The sequence below is a fragment of the Phocoena sinus genome, chromosome 1 (genome assembly GCF_008692025.1).
Source record: "Phocoena sinus isolate mPhoSin1 chromosome 1, mPhoSin1.pri, whole genome shotgun sequence".
NCBI lineage: Eukaryota > Metazoa > Chordata > Mammalia > Artiodactyla > Phocoenidae > Phocoena > Phocoena sinus.
In genome coordinates this window covers 122,784,217-122,808,580 of record NC_045763.1, presented here as the reverse complement: position 1 = coordinate 122,808,580, position 24,364 = coordinate 122,784,217, and the positions used below count along the sequence as shown (strand labels likewise).

Sequence of the window (24,364 nt, the reverse complement as noted above, 5' to 3'; positions counted from 1 at the left end):
CTCACTTCCAAGCCTGCTACATTAGTAGCCGTCACAGTGTCTTGGTCAGTGGTAATCCTGTCCTTGTGTAGGACATAAGGACATAATCCTTTTGTAGTTATCTTTGACTCTTCTCTCACAGCCCACATCCAGTACTGTTGGGCTGCTTTCAAATATATCTAGAATCTGCCCACTTTACATCACCTCCACTGCTAACTACCATAGTCCAAACCACCATCATCCTTTGCATGAATTATTGTGATAGCCTCCAGCAAGTGGTCTTGTTTCTCTGTAATCTGTTCCCAAGATAGCAGCCAGAATAATCTTTTTAAAAGTATATCAGGGGCTTCCCTGGTGCCACAGTGGTTGAGAGTCCGCCTGACGATGCAGGGGACACGGGTTCGTGCCCCGGTCTGGGAAGATCCCACATGCTGCGGAGCACCTGGGCCCGTGAGCCATGGCCACTGAGCCTGCGCGTCCAGAGCCTGTGTTCCGCAACTGGAGAGGCCACAACAGTGAGAGGCCTGCATACTGCAAAAAAAAAAAAAAAAAAGTATATCAGATCATGTCCCTTCTCTGCTCATAACTCTGTGATGGTGTCCCATTCTGATTCGGAGGAAAAGCCAAAGTTTTTACAGTGGCCTACAGAGGTCCTCTGTTACTGCTCTGATCTTCTTTCCCTCTCATTCGCTCTGCTCCACCCTCACTGACCTGTTTGCTGTTCCTTATTACACATCAGCCTCACTCCTGTGCTGGGACCTATTTAATGGCTGTTCCCTCTATCTAGAATGTTCTTCTCTGTGATATCTGTTTACCTAACCCTTGTATCTTCTTCACATCTTTGTTCACAGCTCACCTCAGTGAGTCTTAACTTGACCACCCTATTTAAAACTGCAGTCAGCCTACCTCCTGTACCACTGCCACTCCTCATCTTCCTTATCCTGCTGTTTTGTTTTGTTTTCATTCATCTGCTACAATGAATGCTTCACTAGGGCAGGGTTCTTTTTTTTTTAATCATTGTTGTTTACTGATGTATCCCATGCACCTAGAAAAGTGGCTGGCACATGGGAAATGTCTAATAAATATTTGTTGATTCAAATACTTCCTTCTATCACCCTGTATGTGCAGTCCACTCTCAACCCCTGATCCTGTTGTCCTCCTGAAGAGTTTTCAGTCTTTCCACATCTCTTCATTTCCACCACCATCACTTAGCCTAAACTTCTGTCACATTTCATTTGATTTACTGTGATAGACTCCTCATTGCTCCACCTGCAGCCACTCAAATTTATTCTGTTCAGTAACACCTGGAGTAGTTTTTCAAAACACAAATCTGATTGTGTTATTTGCCCTTCTTAAAACACTCAATTTCTTCCCATTGCTTTGAGGACAAAGGTGTGTCCTACAAGGTCTAGCGTGGTCGGGTACCTCCCTCTCTTCCTCTCCGACTACATCTGCATCATGTTTTCCCCTCCTTTCTATTCTCTAGCCATCCTCTGAACTAATCTTGCTTTTTCCTACTATGGAACTGGGCTTTTGTATCTACTTTTTCCACTGTCTGGAATAATTTTCCCTTCTCATTTGTCTAATAAACTCCTAGTCATTCTTCAGATCTCAAAGCCTTATTTAGTCTCCCCAGCAGGATCAAATCTTCGGATCATGGACCTTAATTTATCCAGATACTTCTCCTTAGAGAACTTATCATAATTACAGTTTTTTCTATGTATGATTATTATTATTCAAATAATGTCCTCTCCCCAACTGAACTGTAATTTCTATGAGGGCAAAGGCCCTTGTGTCTCTAGCACTTAACACAGGTCCTGGCATAGATTCACTACTTGATAAAAGCATGTTGAATAGCTTAAAGAATAAATGATCTCTATAACATAACATCACATGTATTCTTTGTGAGGAATTGTTCTGCTATGATCATAAACTAGTTAGCCAGCATGCAGTGGCATCCAAAGACAAATTTCTTCATATCACATGTATCATGGAGTAGTCTTATGAAATACAAAACTCCTTTAGTTTCGAATTTGTTTGGATTAGTATTCTCATACCTTAAATACTTATATGAATTTGCTCTGTAGATTTTGGGCTTCCTTAGTATCCACAACTGATTGCCTTGTTTCTAGTTATCTGTATTATAGAAGTTAAGTCTCCTTCACCTGACACCTAAATTCAAAGTGATAGTTGCCAGGCAAAGCTTCCATGGTTGTATTTTTTAATATAATTGACTAATGTGCTTGCTTTGAAGGTAAGTATGAGGTAGGTTGGTGATGATTGGAATGTCTCATGGCATTTCTTATGTTCTTAAGTCCTCTATTTCAGGTATTCTATCAAAACTCAGTGAACATGCACAGACATAGAAAACAGATTTAATGATTATCAAAAGGGAAGGGTCGGGGGAGGGATAAATTAGGAGTTTGGGATTAGAAAATACAAACTACTATACATAAAATACATAAACAGCAAGGTACTACTGTATAGCACAGGGAACTATTCAATAGCTTGTAGTAAACTATAATGGAGAAGAATCTGCAAACGAACTTACGTATATATGTATAACTGAATCACTTTGCTGTACACCAGAAATTCACACAACATTGTAAATCACCTATACTTCAATAAAAAAAAAAACACAAGAACTCAGTAACCATGTATTATTTTCATTTACATGATCAGTTGACACATATGATTGCTTGCTCGCTGTAGAGGTCACCATGATGAGTGTAGTATGCAATGAACGGGCATAGATACTGTCTTCTAGATATTTGTAATCAAATGGATAACTATTATTTAGCATGGGATATTTAATAGGAAGAAATAAGGTAAATTCCCTCTTTGAACAAACGTCTTGATTGCAAACATAATCCCTTCTGACATTCTGTGTTCAAAATTTCATATGGATCCAGGCAAGAAAAGTTTGTAGGGACCAAATTTATAGATGGCCCATGGGAATTCCCTGGTGGTCCAGTGGTTAGGACTCCATGCTTCCACTGCAGGGGGCACGGGTTCAATCCCTGGTTGGGGAGCTAAGATCCCGCAAGCTGTGCAGTGTGACCAAAGAAAAAAAGAAAAAAAAAAAAAAAGAGAGAGATGGCCCAGGCATAGAACTTGTACATAACTATGATTAACGTGTTAAAGGATCTAGTGGGAAATGTAGACAATATGCATGAACAGATGGGGATTTTCAGGAGATGGAAACTATAAAAAAGTGTCACATGGAAATGACAGAAATAAAAACATATCAGACATAAAGGATCCTTTGAGGAAATTATCCGATATGCAAGGCCTTAAAAAATTTTATCTCAGCCAACTATTGGAAAATACACTACACCAAAACAAATGAGTAAACCAAAAAAAAAAGGAAGATATGAACTCCAGGAAACAAGAGCTCCAACACAGGACTCAGGTGAAGGGAATTGCCCGGACGATGATGAAGGCAGATTTAGATCTGACATTCTTAGGAATGTCAGCGGTGCACCAGGTTTAGCTTGTAAGAGGGTGCTAGGAGAAACTTCTTCAGGAAAATTTATAATGCCTAAGGATCTGACTTTGTACAGGAAAGATTTAGACAGCTAACTAAGAATTTGGGGCTGAATTAGTGATAAGTACGGAGACAACCAAACAAATTTTAAAATGCCTTAAATCTAGGAAAAACTTGCAGGAAGTTAAATAATTTGCTACATAAATTACCTGTGAACAGTATTTTCATGATCATAATTTTGTAAATGTTGAACTCACATTTAACCAAAATTACAACTATAACAATGGATTTTATGATGTAACTAGCTTATTTCAAGATATAGGGGTTAAAAGAAAAAAAAACTTTATGGGAGTTCCTTGGTGGTGTAGTGGTTAGGATTCGGTGCTTTCACTGCCATGGCCTGGGTTCAGTCTCTGATCGGGGAACTGAGATCCCACAAGCCACCGGTGCTACCAAAAAAGAAAAAAGGATATAGGGGTAAATATCAAAATAATCAGCTAAAAGAGGTAAAAGTGGTTGCTCTTTGAAATGAAGGAAATAGGGAGTGGGGGCAAGCATAAGACCATCGCTTATCTTTAAAACTGACTCTTTAAAATAAATGAGTGTTTTACTTTGGTTATTTATTTTTTTAACTATTTTGTATTGGAGTATAGTTGATTAACAACATTATGTTACTTTCAGGTGTACAGCAAAGTGTTTCAGTTATACATATACATGTATCTGTTCTTTAAAATGTTTTCCAGTGACAACTCTCATTGGATGATCACCAACTTGTAGACTATTAAAAGAGTTACTACCTGATATTTTAAACTTATATAAAAATCTAATCTATTCACAACTTCAGGCAAACAAATTCTTTATGAGTATAAATAAGTAGGCAGTCACAGTTGAAAAAGTAGAAATTTTCTGTCTATTGAAACAATTTTGAATCAATCAGTACATTTTGGACTTTGATAGCTAATAATGAATTTAAGGTGACTAAAGTGTATTTTCACACATTTCAGTGAACAAACCAATCAATAGTAATAAACCAAACTGAAAGGAAGCCTTGCTATTTCATCTACTCTTTGTTCTGTAATAAAGCGATGGGAATCACAGGCTCAAAATGTAAAAGAATATAATGAAATTAAAAAAATAATTAAAACCTCAAAAAAAATTTGTAGGGTTTTTGAGGAATACAAAGAAATATAAATATATTTGAATCAGAGTTAGGTGTAGATTTCGTATCTTGAGCAGATCTGATCTGAGGCATTATTTGGAGAATACTGGTGTTACCTACAAAGCTGTCCTATTGTGGTGGGGCCTTTGACAAAAGATGCTTTCATAAAGGTACCAAGCTGTTTGATTTAGGTGGTCACTAGACTTAACGAGTGTGCTCTAAACGTCAGTAAGTCTTTTTTCGTTGTGTCACTTTAATAATGTAGACCAATGAAAGAACACTTCAGTAAATGAGAAAGATTAAAGTACTATATGTAATTGGATTCTTGTAACAAAATTATTGATTTGAGAACATTTATTAAGTACGAATTATTGTAAAGTATGAAGTATTTCTTTAGTTTACAGTGCAACAGGATAAAGCTTTTAGAGTAATTTATAAACTGTTTGACAACTCTAATTCAGAATGCAGCAATACCAGGTCATGGGCAAAAAATGTGTTTCATAGTAGACGTCTTTTATTTTTGTTGACTCTGATATCTCCATTTCTTTTCTTTCTTTTTCTTTTTTAGAGGAGGATCTCCCTTTATTTTTTAAAATTAATTAATTTATTTATTTTTGGCTGCCTTGGGTCTTCATTGCTGTGTGCGGGCTTTCTCTAGTTGCTGCGAGCAGGGGCTACTCTTAGTTGCGATGCGCGTGCTTCTCATTGAGGTGGCTTCTCTTGTTGCAGAGCACGGGCTCTAGGCGTGCAGGCTTCAGTAGTTGTGGCACGCGGGCTTAGTAGTTGTGGCTCGCGGGCTCTAGAGTGCAGTCTCGGTAGTTGTGGCGCACGGGCTTAGTTGCCCTGCGGCATGTGGGATCTTCCCGGACCAGGGCTCGAACCCGTGTCCCCTGCATTGGCAGGCAGATTCTTAACCACTGCGCCACCAGGGAAGTCCAGTATCTCCATTTGTTGTTATAGGGTGAGGTTCTGGTGAATAAATATCAGCAAAAAGAGTTTCTTCGCAAATTCATGAGGTTAAAAAACCATTAGGTTAATTTATATTATCCCTAGAAAAGATTTATCTAGTCTTAATCCAGTGTGCTAGAAGATCAGGTTAATGTTCATTGTATTATCTTATGTTTCTATTCTCTAGCCTTCTGACTTTTTTTTTCCCCTTGTTTTTTATGCAGTCATGGTTAAATGCCAAGTAGCTGTGTTATAGTCCTTCTGAGGTGGGAAAGAAATATTTTTTGTTTCTTTGGTTAATAATAATGATAAAGAATAAAGCATCAATGTTTCTGTCCATTTTGTCTTTTAAAATGTTATTTCTGTAACATCTTGTAGAATTTGACTTAATTTCCTTTTATGATCTCATACTAGTAGTTCATTCTAAATCTCTGTCTTGGGACTTCCCTGGTGGTCCAGTGGTTAAGACTGCAAACTTCCACTGCAGGGCACATGGGTTAGATCCCTGGTCAGGGAACTATGATCCTACATGCCGCCTGGTGCGGCCAAACAAACAAACAAAAAAAACCTCTTTTTTCCCCCTATATATGTCATGTTTTATCTTTTTATCTACCTAGAACAGTACCTGTCACTTAGACACCCAATTCACACACACACATTTTATTATAGTCAGAACTTTGCCATTTTATTTTAGTCAGAACTTTACCATTTTATTTGTAATAGTGGAGTTAAATTGAATTTTATATCTCTTTTATAAAGGAGTAACACCAATTTTGCTTTTAGAATTCAGCATACTTAATATACTAAGGGAAAGATTCCTACCTGCCATTTCTCTTTAATGCAGCTTTCAGAAATAATGCATGTACTGTACTATTTGCTAGTAAAGGAAGTATACTAAGATAGTATAAGAAACAGATAATGTAAATAGAGTAAAGGTAATTTTTGGTGTATCTATTGCTAGTCCATTCATAGGTGATTAAAGATAGTAAATATTAAATAGTTAACACTATTCTTCTTCAAAAGCTTACTGTTACTCTATCGTCATATTAATTGAAAAACCTCAAAAAAAATCAGTCGTAGCTTTTTTGGCTCTCCTGATCTTCCTACCCTGTGTATGTGTTGCCATTTTTCTGTACTATAATTGTTACTTGATTATGTGCCCTCACTAAATTGCTTTTTAGAGGGCAAGAATCATGTTTATCTTTTTATTTACCTAGAATGGTGCCTGTTAACTTAGGCAGCCAATAACTGAATGAATGAATGCCCACCTTCTATGGTGAATATGAGAATGGTACTACAATTAATCACCTGAGAGCAGAATTTTTAAATTGTGCTTAGACTCTACCTAAGGCAATCACCCACAGCTAATGGTCTGAAAATCATCTCAGTTTTGATTATGACTTTGTGTTTATAAAGTCCTTTATGGGTATTTAATTAATGATGCTTACAATATTGCTGTTTTATTTTTAGAATATTGTGTCTACCTTTTACTGTCAGCAGGTGTGGGAGCATACCAGTTAACCATGACCATAATCAAAGGCAGCGTGTAACTTTCTTGTAAGCTTCTTTCATTGGTTCAGCTGTGATAAAACATTCTTTGTTTCTTTTGTGTAATGCATAATTAATTTTTACTGTGTTACTATGATTACAGTGGAAAAGAAGAAGGAAACAATAACGGAGTCAGCTGGTCGACAACAAAAAAAGAAAATAGGTAAGATGAGTTATTGGTATATAAAATATTGAAGTTTCTTGGAAGAAATAAATTCTTAGATAATGAAAATGGAATAAAGTATTTAGTAGTGGTAACTTACGTTTGTATAGTTTTATGGTCTACAAAGCACTTGCATATGTTATCTTACTTGATTCTCTCTCTTGTTTTTGCTCTTAGGTTTGAAATTTCAGTTTAGTGAAATGGTGTTGACAGTCATGGCTTTTTTTTTTTTTTTTTGCGGTACGCGGGCCTCTCACTGTTGTGGCCTCTCCCGTCGTGGAGCACAGGCTCCGGATGCGCAGGCCCAGCGGCCATGGCTCATGGGCCCAGCCGCTCCGCGGCATGTGGGATCTTCCCAGACCGGGGTACGAACCCGTGTCCCCTTCATCGGCAGGCGGACTCTCAACCACTGCGCCACTAGGGAAGCCCAGTCATGGCTTTTGAACTTGGCTGAAGGTTCTTGGCATAGTTTGTAAAAGGGTATTGTTTTTCTTATCTGAGATGATTATTTACAGTTAAGTCTGAGTTACTTGTATTTATTGTTGCCATAACTTCCTTACTGAGAATTGACTGGTGATGGAGATCTACCAAGATGTAGGAAATTTTCTGCTGAGCAATTTTACCTAGTCTGCAAAATAATTATATGTTTTTGGTTTTCCAGGGTAATTTAGAATTTAATACAGAATGTAGTTCAGTTCCAAAAAGACAATTTATAAGTGACTGCCTGTGATTTGTATTTATACTTTATGATGCTTCCTGATTCTACAATCAGAACAAAATGGTTGTGAAATTGTGTATTTGGCTCAGAAACTATGTCTCTATGCCTAGGTCACTGCTGTTAAATCCTGGGAGATTACTCTACCAGGCTAGACTATACAATTGTTCTGTTCTGGTTAAAGCTTTTCAGTTTAGTGTAGGGGTATCAGATATGTTCTAACTGGCTTATTCATTTAGTTCCATGGCAAGATGCTACTGTACATCTGCTCTGTATGTGTCAGTCACTCTGGTGGGCATTGGAGAAACAAAGTAGGAAAAAATTCTGTCTTTTAAGACGGGTCCCCAACGCCTGGACCACGGACCATTATGGGGCCACACAGCAAGGGGTGAGTGGTGGGTGGGTGAGGGAGCGAAGGTTCATCTGCCGCTCCCCATAACTCTTCATTGTATGCACTACCACCTGAACCATCCCCACACACACACACTCGCCCTCCTCGTCTGTGGAAAAATTGTCTTCCACGAGACCGGTCCCTGGTGCCAGAAAGGTTGGGGATTGCTGTTTTAAGAGGTCTAAAGAGGAAAAACAGATCAATGCAGTGTAATACTTACTTTTTAGAGAGATATTCTGAGTGTCATAAAAGTAAAGAAGAAAGGATATCCAAACCAATCTAGAGGACCAGGTTTTCTTTAAGAGATAATGCTTAAGCTGAATCTTGAAGCTTTAGTGTGCGTTAACTAAGTAAAAATATAAATAAATAAAATACTGATCAGTTGAGTTCTTACCATCTGCAACACCCTGAAGTAAGCACTTGACATTTTTTAATTCTCTTAACAATGGTATGTGGTAGTGAACAGTGTTACCTCAATTTTAGAGATGAGAAAATTGAGGTTTAAGTAACTTGCTCTTGGTCATTCAGTGGTATGATGGATTAAGTCAGTGGTAGCGAAGGGGTTTGACCCTAGTCATTCATAACTTTAAGAATCTGCAGTTTTTTAAAATAAATTTATTTATGTTTGGCTGCTGTGGGTCTTCGTTGCTGCACGTGGGCTTTCTGTAGTTGCAGCAAGTGGGGGCTACCCTTCCTTGCAGTGCGCGGGGCTTCTCACTGTGGTGGCTTCTCTTGTTGTGGAGCACGGCTCTAGGCACGCGGGCTCAGTGGCTTGCAGGCTCTAGAGCACAGGCTCGGTAGTTGTGGCACATGGGCTTAGTTGCTCCACGGCATCTGGGATCTTCCCAGACCAGGGCTCGATCCTGTGTCCCCTGCATTGGCAGGCAGATTCTTAACCACTGCGCCACCAGGGAAGTCCCAAGAATCTGCATTTTTAAGCCTTGTATATTCTCGGTAGAAGGATAAGCATATACAAAAGCATAGAGGGATCAAATAGCAAGGTATATACCTGGAACTATAAATAGTTTAGTATAACAACTAAAAAAGAAGGTGTGTGTAAAGTACAAGCAGACAAGGCTAGGGAAATAAGTAGGGCCTAAACTAAGGTAAGGAGGTTAACGTATGCAGAAGTCTTCCTGTAACCATTAAGGGATTTAAACAGATTTGAAATCAGATTTTAAGGAAGACAACTCTGGCAGTAGTTTGGAGGATAAATCAGAGAGGGGATCATTCTGGAGGCAGGGAAGTTATGAGGCTTTTTAAGTATCCTAGGCATGCAAATGGCAAGAACCTGAACCTAGGCATTGACAATGGGAATGGTGCAGATTCAATGGATATAGAGGAAGTAGATGTAACAGGACTTGAAGGCCTTTTTTTTTTCTCTTAATTTTATTTATTTATTTGGCTGCATTGGGTCTTCGTTGCTGCACACAGGCTTTCTCTAGCTGCGGCAAGCGGGGGATACTCTTCATTGCGGTGCGTGGCCTTCTCATTGCAGTGGCTTCTCTTCGTTGCGGAGCACAGGCTCTAGGTGCACGGGCTTCAGTAGTTGTGGCACGCAGGCTCAGTAGTTGTGGCTCGGGGGCTCTAGAGCACAGGCTCAGTAGTTGTGGCACATGGGCCTAGTTGCTCCATAGCATGTGGGATCATCCCGGACCAGGGATTGAACCCAAGTCCCCTGCATTGGCAGGCGGATTCTTAACCACTATGCCACCAGGGAAGTCCCAGGACTTGCAGACTTTTTAGATGTAGGGTATGTAGAGATGAATGAGTCTGGGAAGAAGCCCAGATTTCTGATTAGGAGAGGAAATAATCAGAGAAATTGCAGATTGGGATGAGGAAGAGGAGAGGATGATTTCAGGTTTGAACATGTTAGATTTGCAGTGTCTGTGTGACAACAGGGCGGAAATACTTGGTACACTGTTGGATGTATGGTTTGGAGCTGGCAGAGAGATAAAGGCTACAAATAGAATTTAGAATCATATGATTATAAATTATAATTGAGTCCACAAGGTAAATGAAATCACACAGGGAGACCATATAAAGTAAGAAAAGCAAAGAGCTAAGGATGGAGAGTTTTGAGACATAGAAATTTAAGGGGTAGAAGAAGAAGTGGAGCTTGAAAAGGTATTGCCAGGGAAGTTGGAAAGGAGTTGTGTCACGGAAGTTGAGGGGAGAGTTTCAGAGGACAGGAAGGGTTAGAGGCTGGGTATTAAATATCTAAGAGGCAAAACAGAGATAATTAGTGATTTAGCAAGAATAATTTCCGTGGCATGATAAGGGATAGAAGCCAGATTGTATAGATTAGGGAGATAATGCATGGTGAGGAAGTAAAGACATTGAACATGGGTAATTCTTTGGAGTAGCTTTGCTATAAAGGATAGGCAAGATATAAAAATGGAAGGCACATTACCCACTACCCTTAAAATTGACAGCACAAACTATCTATACTCAAAATTATTTTACCATGGAATGCTACCTTAAATTGTTTGCTCACCAAAATGTCATCAGAAGGTAAAAGAAATCATATTTATGAAGAGTTGCTTGTCAAAATCTAATAGGAGTTACAAGACATAATATTTGTTAGGAGTTGCTTGAAGGACCAACATCCTATCCATTCTGTAGATTTATAAATTTTACTCCTAAATTAAACCAGACTATCAGAAATCTGTAAACCTAAACTTGTATATAGTTTTGGACTTTATAAAATTGCTTCTACTCTATTTCTCCTTGACATTTGCACTATTAGACATGTCATGAAAAACTCAGCCAGATAAAATTTACTGTAGTTGCTATGGACTATCTTTGAGAACATTATCTACAACATTGCATGATACCCCTTTGACGAGAAATTATGGAAACTTTATAGTAGTTTTCAGTGTCAAGACAAGCAGTGATTCTCATAAATAATTGATTTATTTTTTATCTTATTGACCCTGTGCTTGAACTGATGGTTTTTCCCTCCACTTTGAGACTGGCTGCTAATAAGCATAGAGTCAGATTTGCTGTTCATCTCCAGCAACTTTATAAGACCAGTTAAATGTATTTTTGTAGACTGACCCTATCTACAATTTTGTTATTATGCAACCCTTACTTTCCCTTTGCTCAGATTCCCCACTTGGGTTTCTTTAAAATAAAAAATATATAGGTATGACTTCCCTGGTGGCACAGAGGTTAAGAATCCACCTGCCAATGCAGGGGACACGGGTACAAGCCCTGATCCAGGAAGATCCCACATGCTGCAGAGCAGCTAAGCCCATGCGCCACAACTACTGAGCCTGCGCTCTAGAGCCCACGAGCCACAACTACTGAAGCCCATGTGCCTAGAGCCCGTGCTCCACAAGAGAAGCCACTGCAATGAGAAGCCCGTGCACCGCAACAAAGAGTAGCCCCCGCTCGCCGCAACTAGAGAAAGCCCGCGAGCAGCAACGAAAACCCAGTGCAGCCAAAAATAAATAAATTTATTTTTAAAAAAGCAAACGTATATATACAGTAATGGGGAGACTATAAAGAATGATATTGCTGCATTGAAAGAAGGGAGTTTTTAGTAAGAGGGGTGTGGTCAGCAATATTCAGTGTTTTAGAGAAGCAAAATGTCATTGATATCACTAGGTGAAGCTCTTAGAGATAATGGTCTTGGATAGAGACATTAATTTGAAACTGAGGTGTCTGAAGATTTTATGTTTCCCATTCTTAATTTCAGGAGCAGATGTCTTGGTTATTTTACGTTTCCATCTCATAAAAGAGAAACTACTTTTGATGTATGAATTTTATTTAGATCTTTTGGCTGCAGTCAAGTTACCTCAAGTAATGAGGAATTTAAGGATATATGTGATCCAGAACTCAGGAAAAGCTGAACTATTTGGTTACAGGAAGGCAGGAACTGTGTTAAAGCAATTCCTGCAGGCAGAGCAAGCCCTGGGATAAAGCCAGACATTGGGCTCCACTATTAATTTTTAGTACTTCTCTCTCTTCTGTTGTTCAGCTTCCCCACTTTCTCTGCAGTGCTTCCGTAGCATTTAATTTTTGCCTGTGCCTAACTTTGGCTTGTCTCCTCTGGTTCTTTCTATATCGGTATTACTCATAATGTGCTCTCTAGACCACCTATATCAGTATTGCTTGAGATACTTGTTACAAATGAAGGGTTCTGAGTCTTACTCCCAGGCTTTACTGAATCAGCATTTCTGGACATGGGACACAGGAGCCTGCTTTTTTAACAAGCTGCCCAGATAATTTTTAGATGAACTAAAGTTCAAGAGCCAGTTCTACATTACTATTTTGCTGTTTCTGCTCCCACAGTTAAATGATTTACTTTCCCAATATTTTCTGGTTTAAATTCCTGCAAGAAGGAATCCAACTAGCTCAGCTCATCTTTTTATGCTGTAGGTCATGGGTAAGCCTATGGATTGGCCTCCTTTTTGGTCAGTAGTGGCAGGGCAGGGGATGTTAGGAATCTTCATAAGGTTGAACCTCAACAGAGACTATGATGAGAGGGAGATATTCCCCAGAAGGTGACCAGAGAAGGGAGAGCAGGCATTCTGAAGCTTTGCTGAATGGGGTGTATATCTCCTTTCTTGGTGACTTGGAAATATGGGAGGACATTTTTGAAATTTATTTGGGGCCCTGAATTAATATATTTATTCTAGATGTTTATCTATGCTATTTGGATTTTCTATAAAAGAAGGCTGTATCAGGCATTTCATTTAAATTTTGCTTCTCCCAATCTACATGAAATTTTAAAGGCATGTTATTAATTGGTCTTCCATTCAAAACAACTCAGAATATAGAAATGTCATGGCATACCTAACTCTTTTAATCTATAGAGAAGCATCTGCTATTTTGATCATCTCTTCCTTATTTGAGAATGTTCCCCATCTCCCAAACTGTCAGTTTGATCAGACTACCCAGTTGCCCCGTGAGTACTTTAATTGATTTATATTCTTTGACAGAAACGTCACTGGTTATTTATTTTTTATTTTTTTGGCTCATTGGATCTTTGTTGCTGTGCCTGGGCTTTCTCTAGTTGTGGTGAGCGGGGTTGCAGTGCGTGGGCTTCTCATTGCAGTGGCCTCTCCTGTTGTGGAGCATGGGCTCTAGGTGCGCGGGCTTCAGTAGTTGTGGCACATCGGCTCAGTAGTTGTGGCTTGCAGGCTTTAGGGCGCAGGCTCAGTAGTTGTGGTGCCCGATTCTTAACCACTGCGCCACCAGGGAAGTCCCGTCACTGGTTATTGACTAAGGTAAATGGTGACGTGTTCCTTTCTTAGTTAAATTATATTAACTTATTGTACAAAGCCTAATGCTGTCAAAAAAAATGTGTGATAGATTGGCTTCAGGTTTGTTCATTCTTTGGTCAGAATGGATGTCATCGTTGCTACTAGTGGATTCCAATAGCTACAAGAAATGTAGCTTCTTTATAATTAGAGTATTCCCTTTTAGAATTTTAATGTTTCCTTTTGTCTGTCATCTTGGATGATAAATCATCCTAGAATATAAATATATCTCCTTTATATTTCCAGTTTTTTCTCTCCATGAAATTTCCTCAAATTTCATAGAGGGTGTATTCCAAAAGTTCAGTAGTAAAAGGGTGTATAGAATTCCTTTCAAATGGAGGAATTGAGGTATGATTCTCCTCTGTATTAAATCCTGAGGTTCTGAATGCCATAAAGAATAGTTCACACAGGACAAGTGAACACTGAATGACATAGAATATTTATTTCCAGCACTCGGCTTGGAACCTTTAAATTCTAGATCTTCAGGGGAGGTGTAGAAGGTTTTAGACATAGTTTTCTCCCTTCTTATGTCCACATAGCAGTTGAAAGGTGGGCTGGGAAGTACAACCATCTTGGAAGCCTTGGGCTTCTAGATGTTGAGTTTTCTCAAAGGAGAAAACTAAGGGTGAGTGAATCTTAGGAGGAGGTTCACTAGCTATACTTCTTTTTTTTTTTTTTTTTTTTTTTTTTTTTGCGGTACACGGGCCTCTCACTGTCGTGGCCTCTCTCGTTGCAGAGCACAGGCTCAGCGGCCATGGCTCACGGGCCCAGCCACTCCTCGGCATGTGGGATCTTCCCGGACCGGGGCACGAACCCGTGTCCCCTGCATTGGCAGGCGAACTCTCAACCGCTGCGCCACCAGGGAAGCCCTAGCTATACTTCTTTTAAGTAACACACCACCAAGATGAAAATAACATTAGACTGAGACAGTGACTTCCCTACCTTATTGGGGCCAAGAAACAACTTTTTGAGAGGAGTTATGCTAGTTAACTGACAACAGTTAAGGGCTAAGTTACACACAGAGCAATAGAGAACCAGTCAAACACTTTTACTTATTTCAGTATACTCTTAACTATTTGGGGTACTAGAAGTTAAGAGTTAATTAGCTAGCTTTTATTGCATCATCTCAGCCAAAATTGTTCTCATAATTACATGAAGCATTATGCTCAAATATTTGATTGCTGCTAATAAACAATATAAATCATCATTTCAAAATAAATTGTTTGCACTTATTTTGACTTACTAATGTGACTTTCCCAGAAATTATTCACTTGAGGAAACAAAGTTTCTTGATAAGGGAAAAGCAGGTTATTTAAAAAAAGATACTTTTTTCAATACAGTTTATTATTTTCAATACAGTTGGATTATTCTTATAAAACCATGTATTACATGGTGGTTATATTGACAAACCTGTCTTCATAAGCATATTTAACCCATAATGTAATGTAAAAACTTTATTTTTAGGGACAATAGTTGGTTTTGTTTTTGTTCCTCTTTTGTATTGCTGGTAATTAAAAGTAAAATTGGTTAGGAAATAACATTTAAAATTTACTTAAATCATTGAGGCTTAAAGAAAAGTATATTTGATTACAGTATGAGAGATAGAAACTCTAAAAGGATGTTTTAAGTACTTTTAAGGACTTAAATGTTTCATTTCTCATTGTGTCTAACAGAATATCCTTGTAAAACTTGAATCTTACATTTTAAAATAATGAGAATGAATAGAATAAATCTTTGCCTAGCAGTTTTATTAGAGTCAGGGTTTGGTAGTCATAATGGAAGAGAGATAGAGAAGGAGTTTAATAATTTTCTAAGACCGGAAAGAAAATAAAGAGGGTAAAAGAGAACGTGGGTATTGAGAGAGAGAGAGAGAGAGAGAGAGAAAGAGAGAGAGAGAGACAGACAGACAGAGAGAGAGAGATTAGGAGGGTCTGAAATACGATTAATGAGCTGGGAATGGAGAAAACTGAAAATGGAAAAACTTTAGATTAGGCATTGGGGTTACTGGGGAGAGGGGAGGTATATAAACCTAACTGTGGCTTTATGGAGATATTTACAAGTTTATCGTTCGTAACTTGGGGAGTACATGAAATTGCTTCCCTATTGGTAACATTTCTATTAGATCAGGTTTGCTGTTTCCCACATGGGCATTTCTGGATTTGTGAAAACTCTTTCATTGTCTAGGACTTTAAATGTTATAGTGCTTGTAGTGTTTACGCTTCTTGAGGCATCTTAGCATTTCCTACCAACTAAGCACATCAAGGTCATAAGAAACTTGACTCTGTTTCTTTTATCCCCTCCAAAACCAGACGAATGTTAACTTATTTCTGAATTATTTGAAACCAACAAAACCTACTTTATTTGTATACGGTGGGCACCTAAAAACAATTTGAGTTGAAAAATCTTCAGGAACCAAGCACAGTAGTGTTGGGATTATCATAAACCTGTACTGCTGTATTCTTCTTAAGCCATGTATACATACAGTCTACCTTGACACTACATATGGTTAGAGCTTCTGTTTGGACATAATTGAAAAAAGTGTAATAGAACTTCATAAAAATGGTGTCACTTTAGTGTCCTCTCAGCCTTTCAGGCTTTAAGTGCCTCTTCAGCCTACCAGCTTTATCAAAGACTCCTGTCCCAGAAAAGGGATTTTTGGTGTAGGGTATCTTCAGATTAGCTTTTATTATATTGCTGATTCATTAAGCAATATTGAGCATATACTACAATACTGAGCAACTAACCACTTGCCAGTTACTGAGGATACAAAGATGAAGAAGTCCTCGTCCTCCAGGAGCCTGCCATCCAGTTGCATTGTTAAGTACATAAACAGATCATTATAACAAAATGTATAAACTCGGTGAGTATAATGATAGAGATGTGCTTGGAATATTCTGGAAGCATAAAGAAAGGACTTCTAATCCAGTGTCTAAGACTGCATTGTCCAATACAGCAGCCTGTAGCTACATTTGACTGTTCAGATTTTAAATTAATTAAAATAATTAATAAATGAAGTTGAAATTTTAGTTCCTCAATCATACTGGTCACATTTCATTGCTCAGTAGCTACATATAGCTAGTGACTACTGTATTGACAGCACAGATGTAGGATATTTTCATAATTGTAGAAAGCTTTTTAGAATAGTATTGTTTAAGGAATCAAGATTGTCGAAGGAGGTGACACAAGAGCTGAGGCTTAAAAGTTGAGTACAGGCTAGCTAGGAAAGGGTTTGATGGGGTAGGATAAAACAGTCTAGGTGGAAGTAGGGTAGCCAACCATCCGAATTTGTCTAGTCCGAGGAGTTTATTGGGATGTGAGATTTTCAGAGCTAAAACTGGAACAGTCCAGGGAAAACTGGGACACTTGGTCACCCAAGGTAGAAGAGACTTTATGAACAAACACACTGAATCAAGAGAAAAGCATCATATATACCGGAACTTAAAGTTGTTTGGTATTGTAAGAACATAAAAATTTATGGGAGTGGTTGGAAATGTGGCTGCAGAAGTAAGCAGGGGCCAGATGCAGGACTTGCAGGTGATAGTGAAACATGATCTTGGGACTTCCCTGGCAGTTCAGTAGTTAAGACTCCACGCTTCCACTGCAGGGGGTGCGTCTTATCCCCCATGGGGGAACTAAGATCCCACATGCTGCGTGGCGTGGCCAAAAAAAAAGAAACATGATCTTGTAGGGATGAAAAGCCATGGAAGGATTTTAAGCTGGGGAGTATCAAGATTTTGTTCAGTTTTGCCTTTTAAGTAGATCTGACTGCATTTATGTAGAAGATGGATTTAAGGGAACAAGTTTGGAGGCAGATCTGTTAGGAGACTTGAAAGTAATATAGGTAAGAGATGTTAGAAATCCTAACTAAGGAAGTGATAGTAAGGAGGAGGGGAAGAGGTAGATTTCATAAGTATTTATGAGGTATAATTAATAGGACTTGGTGCTTGATTGAAGATAGAGTAGGGAGTCAAGGATGTGCCAAGGTTTCTAGCATAGATGCTTTTCTATACCTTTCTTTTCCTGTCTCAGTGGTAGTCCTTTTCCCCCTCTACTTGGTTTTACGCCTGTTTACCTTCTAGTCATCCCAATCTTCAAACACCCAATTTTAAAAAGTCTTATTACATTTTAAGAGGGCTGCTCAGGTAGAAAAAGAGCTCTAGCCCCTGAGATACACCTTAGTTCCACCCCATTTTGTTCATTTTGTTCCATATATCTTCATAATCCCCACTTTCTCCTGCCTGTATCCTTTCCTCCCAGGGAAAACAAACTGGATAGGAATGATTTTGGACAAGGAAGCATATATTCGTCTCACCGTACATTGTTTGGAAACTACAGTCTGCGGTTCCTATAGGCCTGTTCTTCCTTTCCTGAACTTGCAGCCCTCACACCAGTTTCATATATTCCAATTGTATATTTTTTATTTTAGAGGGTATTATATTTTAATTTCATAATCTTCCTGTGAGGGTGAGGATTTGTGTGTGTTTTGTTCATTCATTTATCCCTAGTGCTCAGAAAAGTGCTCGGCATTTAGTAGGTAATCAATAAGTATTTGTTGAATGAATTGATCCTGGTGATAAAAATGCATAATCAAAGAAAGCAGTAGCATAGTATATATAGAGATCATTGGGTTGGGAGTTGGGAAACTTGAATTCTCATCCTGGCTTTGGCATAAAATACCTGTGTGGTCTCTGAGAAGTCACTTCTCCTTTGCTGGGCCTCAGTTTCTTCATAAGTACAATAAAGTCCCTTACGTTGATGGAATACGGTAAATAAGGTCATTAATGTACAACTGAGACTTCTTTAGCAGTTTAGGTTCTGTGTATATAACAGTTTTCTTGAAATATATGTCAAATTTCCTAGCTTTCCAAGTGACTTAACTATGAAACTATGCTTATTTTTAGATTTATTTGACTGTAATATGAAAGAACCTGAATCTTAAATTCATTTTAATTGGCTCTTAATTTTTAGACTCCATGCTCTCTTAGAGAAACTGAAAGAGGGGGGAAAAATCATAACAGATGGGTAATTAATACTTGAAACCTAAGTACAGTCATTATGGTTATACTTCCTTTTGATGTAATGTAAGAGTATATCTTAATGTACAGAGTCCAGACACTTAAAGTTTAAATTAAACTTTAAATATTTTTATTTATTTAATTCGAACTATTTTGGTGCCCTGCTTCATTTGAATTTTCTGTTAGTACAAAGTATACAGTATTCCATGTATTCAGCTTATCTTATTAAGTGATACTGAGACAGAAGTGCTATTATAGTCATCAGGCAGTGACAGTTTAACATCTGCTTTGCGCTCAGCGCTTTGTATATTAACCAGTTCATTAATTCTTTGCAGAGCGGCAAGAAGAGAAACTGAAGAATAATAACAGGGATCTATCAATGGTAAGAGTCCTAAATATAACTTCATGATAAACCACATGTTTTTCAGCAAAAGACCCCGATTTTCATCAAGTACACTACACTTACCTTTTCAGAAATTTATAGTTAATGCAGGCTATAAATAATATCATGGTTGTTTCTGGACCAAATAGAAGTGAAAATATGCTACTGGACTGAAACCTCGTGTTAATAATATGAATAGCTTTTTTTTAGGCTCTCTCGAAGTCATAATTTGTCCCTTTCACACAGTTTTTATTAACTTCCACCTTACATTTTCAAATGAAGTAGCTTATTTTCTTTTTCTTCCTCATGTTATTGCTGAATCTTTGGCTTTATGGTGACCTGGTAATCCCAAATAGGAGTTGGAGCATCATAGATGGACTTTATTGTGGCCTTTATTCTCTAAGAGGCCTTTTGATCTGAGGGTCAGGCATATCATAAAGTGTAAGGAAAAGTGATTTTATTAGCCATTTACTCATTTTTTATAAAGAGTAGAGTTCAAGCATGTCTTTCTGAGGTGTAGGTAGGCTAATTATATGGCTTGACTTATTTTTCTACTTAATTTCTGTATATTCAACACAGGACATCTAAACTGTGCAACAGTTGTCTTTTGCTTACCAAGAGACCTTTGCTGTATTATTTTATCTTCTGTTTCTTGAAATTCTTATTAAGAAAGATCGTAATTTAGAAGTGCATTTTTTTTGAAAATAGCTTTTCTGTTCTTGCAACTATTACATGTTCATGAGACCAAATTTGGAAACTGCAGAAAGAATAGATAAAAAATGCTGATAAACTGTTAATCTTATATCTTTATGATCTTTTATTTGTTTATACTTTTATGGCACATGTAATTAAGAAAGAAGTTAGCTGCAAGAAACAAAATGCTTAATAATGGCTTAAACATAAAAATTTTTTTCACTTGCTCAAGAGGTGCAGAGGTTGGTGGTCCTGGCCTGCTGTGGCAGCACGGTAATGGCACTAAGGACTCAGGTTAACCTTCCTTAGCTTATGGTCGTTTGGTTGTTTGATGGTGTTTTACTGTCAGGCATTATGTTCTTCATTCCAGGCAAGAAGTATGGGCAAAAGGCCTAAAGGGATGCTAGCCAAGTTTGTCCCTTTTAAAAGTTCTGGTTGGTACTTACATCTCATTGGCCAGAGTTGGGTCATATGACCACCCCAATAATATTCATCAGAAGCTGGCAAGGAGAAGAGGCCTTGGAGGTGGAGGGTGGGTTAGCCAATAAACAGCTTTTTGCCAAGGAGCATCTTTTAAAAATGACATAAACCAAAACTTTGAGGGGTGTGCTGTAGTGTTGGTTTTTCTCTAGTGTAAAATAACAATTCGTTGGTTTCCTTCCAGGTTCGAATGAAATCCATGTTTGCAATTGGCTTTTGTTTTACTGCCCTAATGGGAATGTTTAATTCTATGTGAGTAGCCTTTTATATGGTTTTATCTAAATATTGCTCTATGTGTGTGTATGTGAACAATTAGCTTTTTTGGTAATATTTTGATATTTCAAATTTACAGAAGTTACAAGAATAGTACATTGATTAACCAGATTCACAGTTGTTAACATTTTGCCTCATTTGCTTTCCTTTTTTCTGTTTCTCCATATCATATATGTACTCATTCATACATTATTTGTATATTTTTCTGAATCATTCAAGAGTTTGTTGTAGGCTTCATGCCCCTTTACCCATAACTACTAAAGTGCGTATTTCCTAAGAACGTGGACATTCTCTTACTTAACCTCAATCCAGTTATCAAAATCAAGGGAAATTTAATTTTGATGGAATACAATTATATGATAACTTTTTCACCCTCTTAATATTGAAGATATCTTATATGTAAGGCAAAGACTAAGGTTTTATGGGTCCTTTAAAAAGAATTTAATATGTCTCCTGGGTTTTTAAGTTCCTTAATAACAAACTTCTTCAAGATGAAGGTAGTCATACAGAGATGTTTTGACTCTTAAAATAGAGTCTTAACAACTATAATCTTGTTTAATAATAAGGTAGGTTACTGTTGTCTAAACTAGCATATAGCAGGCCTGAGTAATTGTAGGACTGCTTTTGACAGAACCTGGGAAAATATCCAGAGATGACAAGCTGTCATTTCTTACCTTTCAGAGCTCTCCTGAACTATCCCACGCATTTTCCGCACTCACTCTTTTCCTTCCGTTTCTCCTACTCTTCCTCCCCTGCTTCATTTCTACCTGTCTGTCTCCCTCTCCTTGTACCCACACCCCGCCCCACCTCCAGTCTGTTCTTCTCTTCTCACCTGTCAAGGGCCTACTTTGTGCCAGGCATTGTGCTAGGTATCAGAATATAACAAATAAGATGTGTTCCCTGCCCTCAGTAATATCAAAATTTTATAGAAAGAAAGGACAAACAAATCAATACATTGATGGATGTTACAATAGATGTGTGTGTGTGTGAAATATAGTAGGGGGGGAAAGGGGAGTGGTTATTTTTACTTAGGTGAGGCACCAAAGGGAATGTCCAAAATGATTTTAATACAAAATTTCCACTTAACTAGTGATTACTAAAATCATAGACCTTTACTGCTGAAAAGGGCCTTTGGAAGATTAAATAACTTGCCCAAGGTCTCTAGAAGTCTCATAATTTCTAACTTATAACTCTAAACTCAGTATCCTTTTTTCACTGCTATGCTTTCTCTCATTTCTTGGGTATATATCACCGTGGATTACCAGGCAAACCAAGCACTGAAAGATTTTGTAGGTAACTAGTAAACTTCATTGATACAACTCAAATACTCAAATATTCTTTAATTTGTCACATTCTGGACAGTATAGAGCTAGCTAAGTACTCATCTATATTTTAAAAATTTGATGCTTATCATCTTATTTTTCTCATACTTCTGATTTTTAAAATAATATTTTTATAGGTTAGTGGTGTGTGTATGTAGAGCTATACTTACTGGTCTTGGCTTTATTGTGTGATACCTACAATAAATTTGAATCACTGCTTTGCTTGAGGTTCAGCATTTGATTTTATTCCTTAGTCTTATGTACAGGTGGGTTCTAACGAAATAGGCTGATTAAGAAAGAACTGTGGGGAATATAGCCAATATTTTATAATAACTCTAAATGGAGTATAATCTTTAAAAACCGCGAATCACTATGTTGTACACCAGGAACTTATTTAATATTGTAAAACTTATGTATACCTGAATTTTTAAAAAAGAAAAGGAAGAAAGAATGGTGGCCATTTCTACCAGTGGTAATGCTGCCTTATATTCATGTGGTTCCCTTTCTTAATGTTATTTGTGAACATATCGTGGTATGAATGGCTGCTCTATGGGAAGGGCATCTGATTCAAATATATTTTTCTCCCAATGCCATATTTTTCCCCTCAGGTGTAACCTTTTATTACATTTTTTTCTGTAATCATTGAAGTAATAAATTCTTACTGGAAAAATTCCAATAATATATAAATGTATAAAATATAAAGTAAAGATCACTCTGCCTTCCTCAAATGAGTACGTGTCCTTTCAAGATTTGTACTTCTTCTCTCTGTATACAAACATTTAGATATTTGTATGTATTAATTTTTATACTCCAAAATGGTTGTTTTGTAACCTGCTGTAGTTACCTGTGATGATTTTTTACAGTATGTGTAACTCTTGCATAATCATTTTTAGAGGATATTTTTTTAATTTTTTTAAAAAAATTATTTTTAGTTTTTTGGCTGCGTTGGGTCTTCATTGCTGCATGCAGGCTAGGATTTTTAATATTATTTATTTATTTATTTGGCGGCACCAGGTCTTAGTTGTGGCTCGTGGGCTCCTTAGTTGTGGCTCGTGGGCTCCTTGGTTGTGGTGTGTGAACTCTTAGTTGCAGCATGCATATGGGATCTAGTTTCCTGACCAGGGATCAAACCCGGACCCCCTGCATTGGGAGGGCAGAGTCTTAACCACTGTGCCACCAGGGAAGTCCCATCTTGCATAATCATTTTTAATGTTTGTCAGTATTCTATTGAATGGATGTACCCTAACTTATATAATCTTCTATTAATCTTCACACAGAATTTTCACAGGTAGTATGTACACCAGTGTATGCTTATTTTTTCCTCAGGCATATCCTAGAAGTATTGCTTAGGTGAAATTTTTTTTTTTGGCCTTGCCGCACAGCATGCGGGATCTTAGTTTCCCCGACCAGGGATCGAACCCGCGACCCCGTGCGGTGGAAGCGCGGAGTCTTAACCACTGGACTGCCAGGGAATTCCCCTAGAAAGGTTTTTATTAATTTATATTTTTCGATTATTGCCCTCAGTACTTGTGAGTGGTTCTTTCTTCATATATTTGTCATCACTGGGAATTATGTATATGTTTAATATTTGCAAATCTAATAGCTAAAAAATAATATTTCTTTTAAAATTTGCATTTCTTGTGAGATGTAGCATCTTTTCATATACTTATTATGTTTATCTATTTCTAAATTTCTAGTTCATGTTCCTTCCCTTATTTTCTTTTTATAAGAATTTTTTATTTATTGAGACTATTAAGCTCTCTTTTTGAGATATATGGGCAATGTTAATTTTTATGTCAAATCTGTTACTCTTTTCTGTTATATAAATAGTTCCTTTCTCATACCAGATTATATAACTTTTTTTCTACTTTTTATTTTTTATATTTAAATTTTGTTTCATCTGTAATTTTTTTTGGTGGTTAGTTTCCAACTTTACCAAGTACTTAGCTATTGTTAATACCAGGTAGGGAACAAATAATATATTTTCCCTGATGATTTGAAATGACTAGTTTATGATATATCAGGTAGCTTCCCAAAGCTTATGTAGTAGATCTTTTTTTTTTTTTTTTTTGCGGTACGCGGGCCTCTCACTGTTGTGGCCTCTCCCGTTGCGGAGCACAGGCTCCGGATGCGCAGGCTTAGCGGCCATGACTCACGGGCCCAGCCGCTCCACGGCATGTGGGATCTTCCCGGACTGGGGCACGAACCCGTGTCCCCTGCATCGGCAGGTGGACTCTCAACCACTGCGCCACCAGGGAAGCCCTATGTAGTAGATCTTAACCAGGAGTGCGCATTAGAACCAAAGTTTAAAAAGAAAAAGGTTTTCTTATACTAGTAATATACAAGTACTTCTAAAAAATTCAAACAGTATAATGTAGAATAAAAGGTGAAAGTGAAACCAAATGAGTTGAAAACTTATGTCCACACAGAAACCTGCACACAGATGTTTATTGCAGCTTGATAATTGCCAAAACTTGGAAGCAACCAAGATGTTCTTCAGTTGGTAAACGGATAAACTGTGGAACATCCAGACAGTGGA

The 24,364-nt window shown here is 37.8% G+C and overlaps 1 protein-coding gene across 3 annotated transcripts in view; it reads left to right on the top strand.

The window, feature by feature from the left end:
• The window catches only part of TMCO1 (transmembrane and coiled-coil domains 1), a 52,033-nt gene that overhangs the window by 2,698 nt on the left and 24,971 nt on the right, over positions 1 to 24,364 (top strand). For all 3 annotated transcript variants that reach the window (XM_032632987.1, XM_032633075.1, XM_032632909.1), the window contains 3 exons: positions 7,225 to 7,284; positions 19,011 to 19,057; positions 20,415 to 20,482. In XM_032632987.1, coding sequence (XP_032488878.1) covers positions 7,225 to 7,284; positions 19,011 to 19,057; positions 20,415 to 20,482 — 175 coding nt within the window. The remainder of the gene's footprint in view (positions 1 to 7,224; positions 7,285 to 19,010; positions 19,058 to 20,414; positions 20,483 to 24,364) is intronic.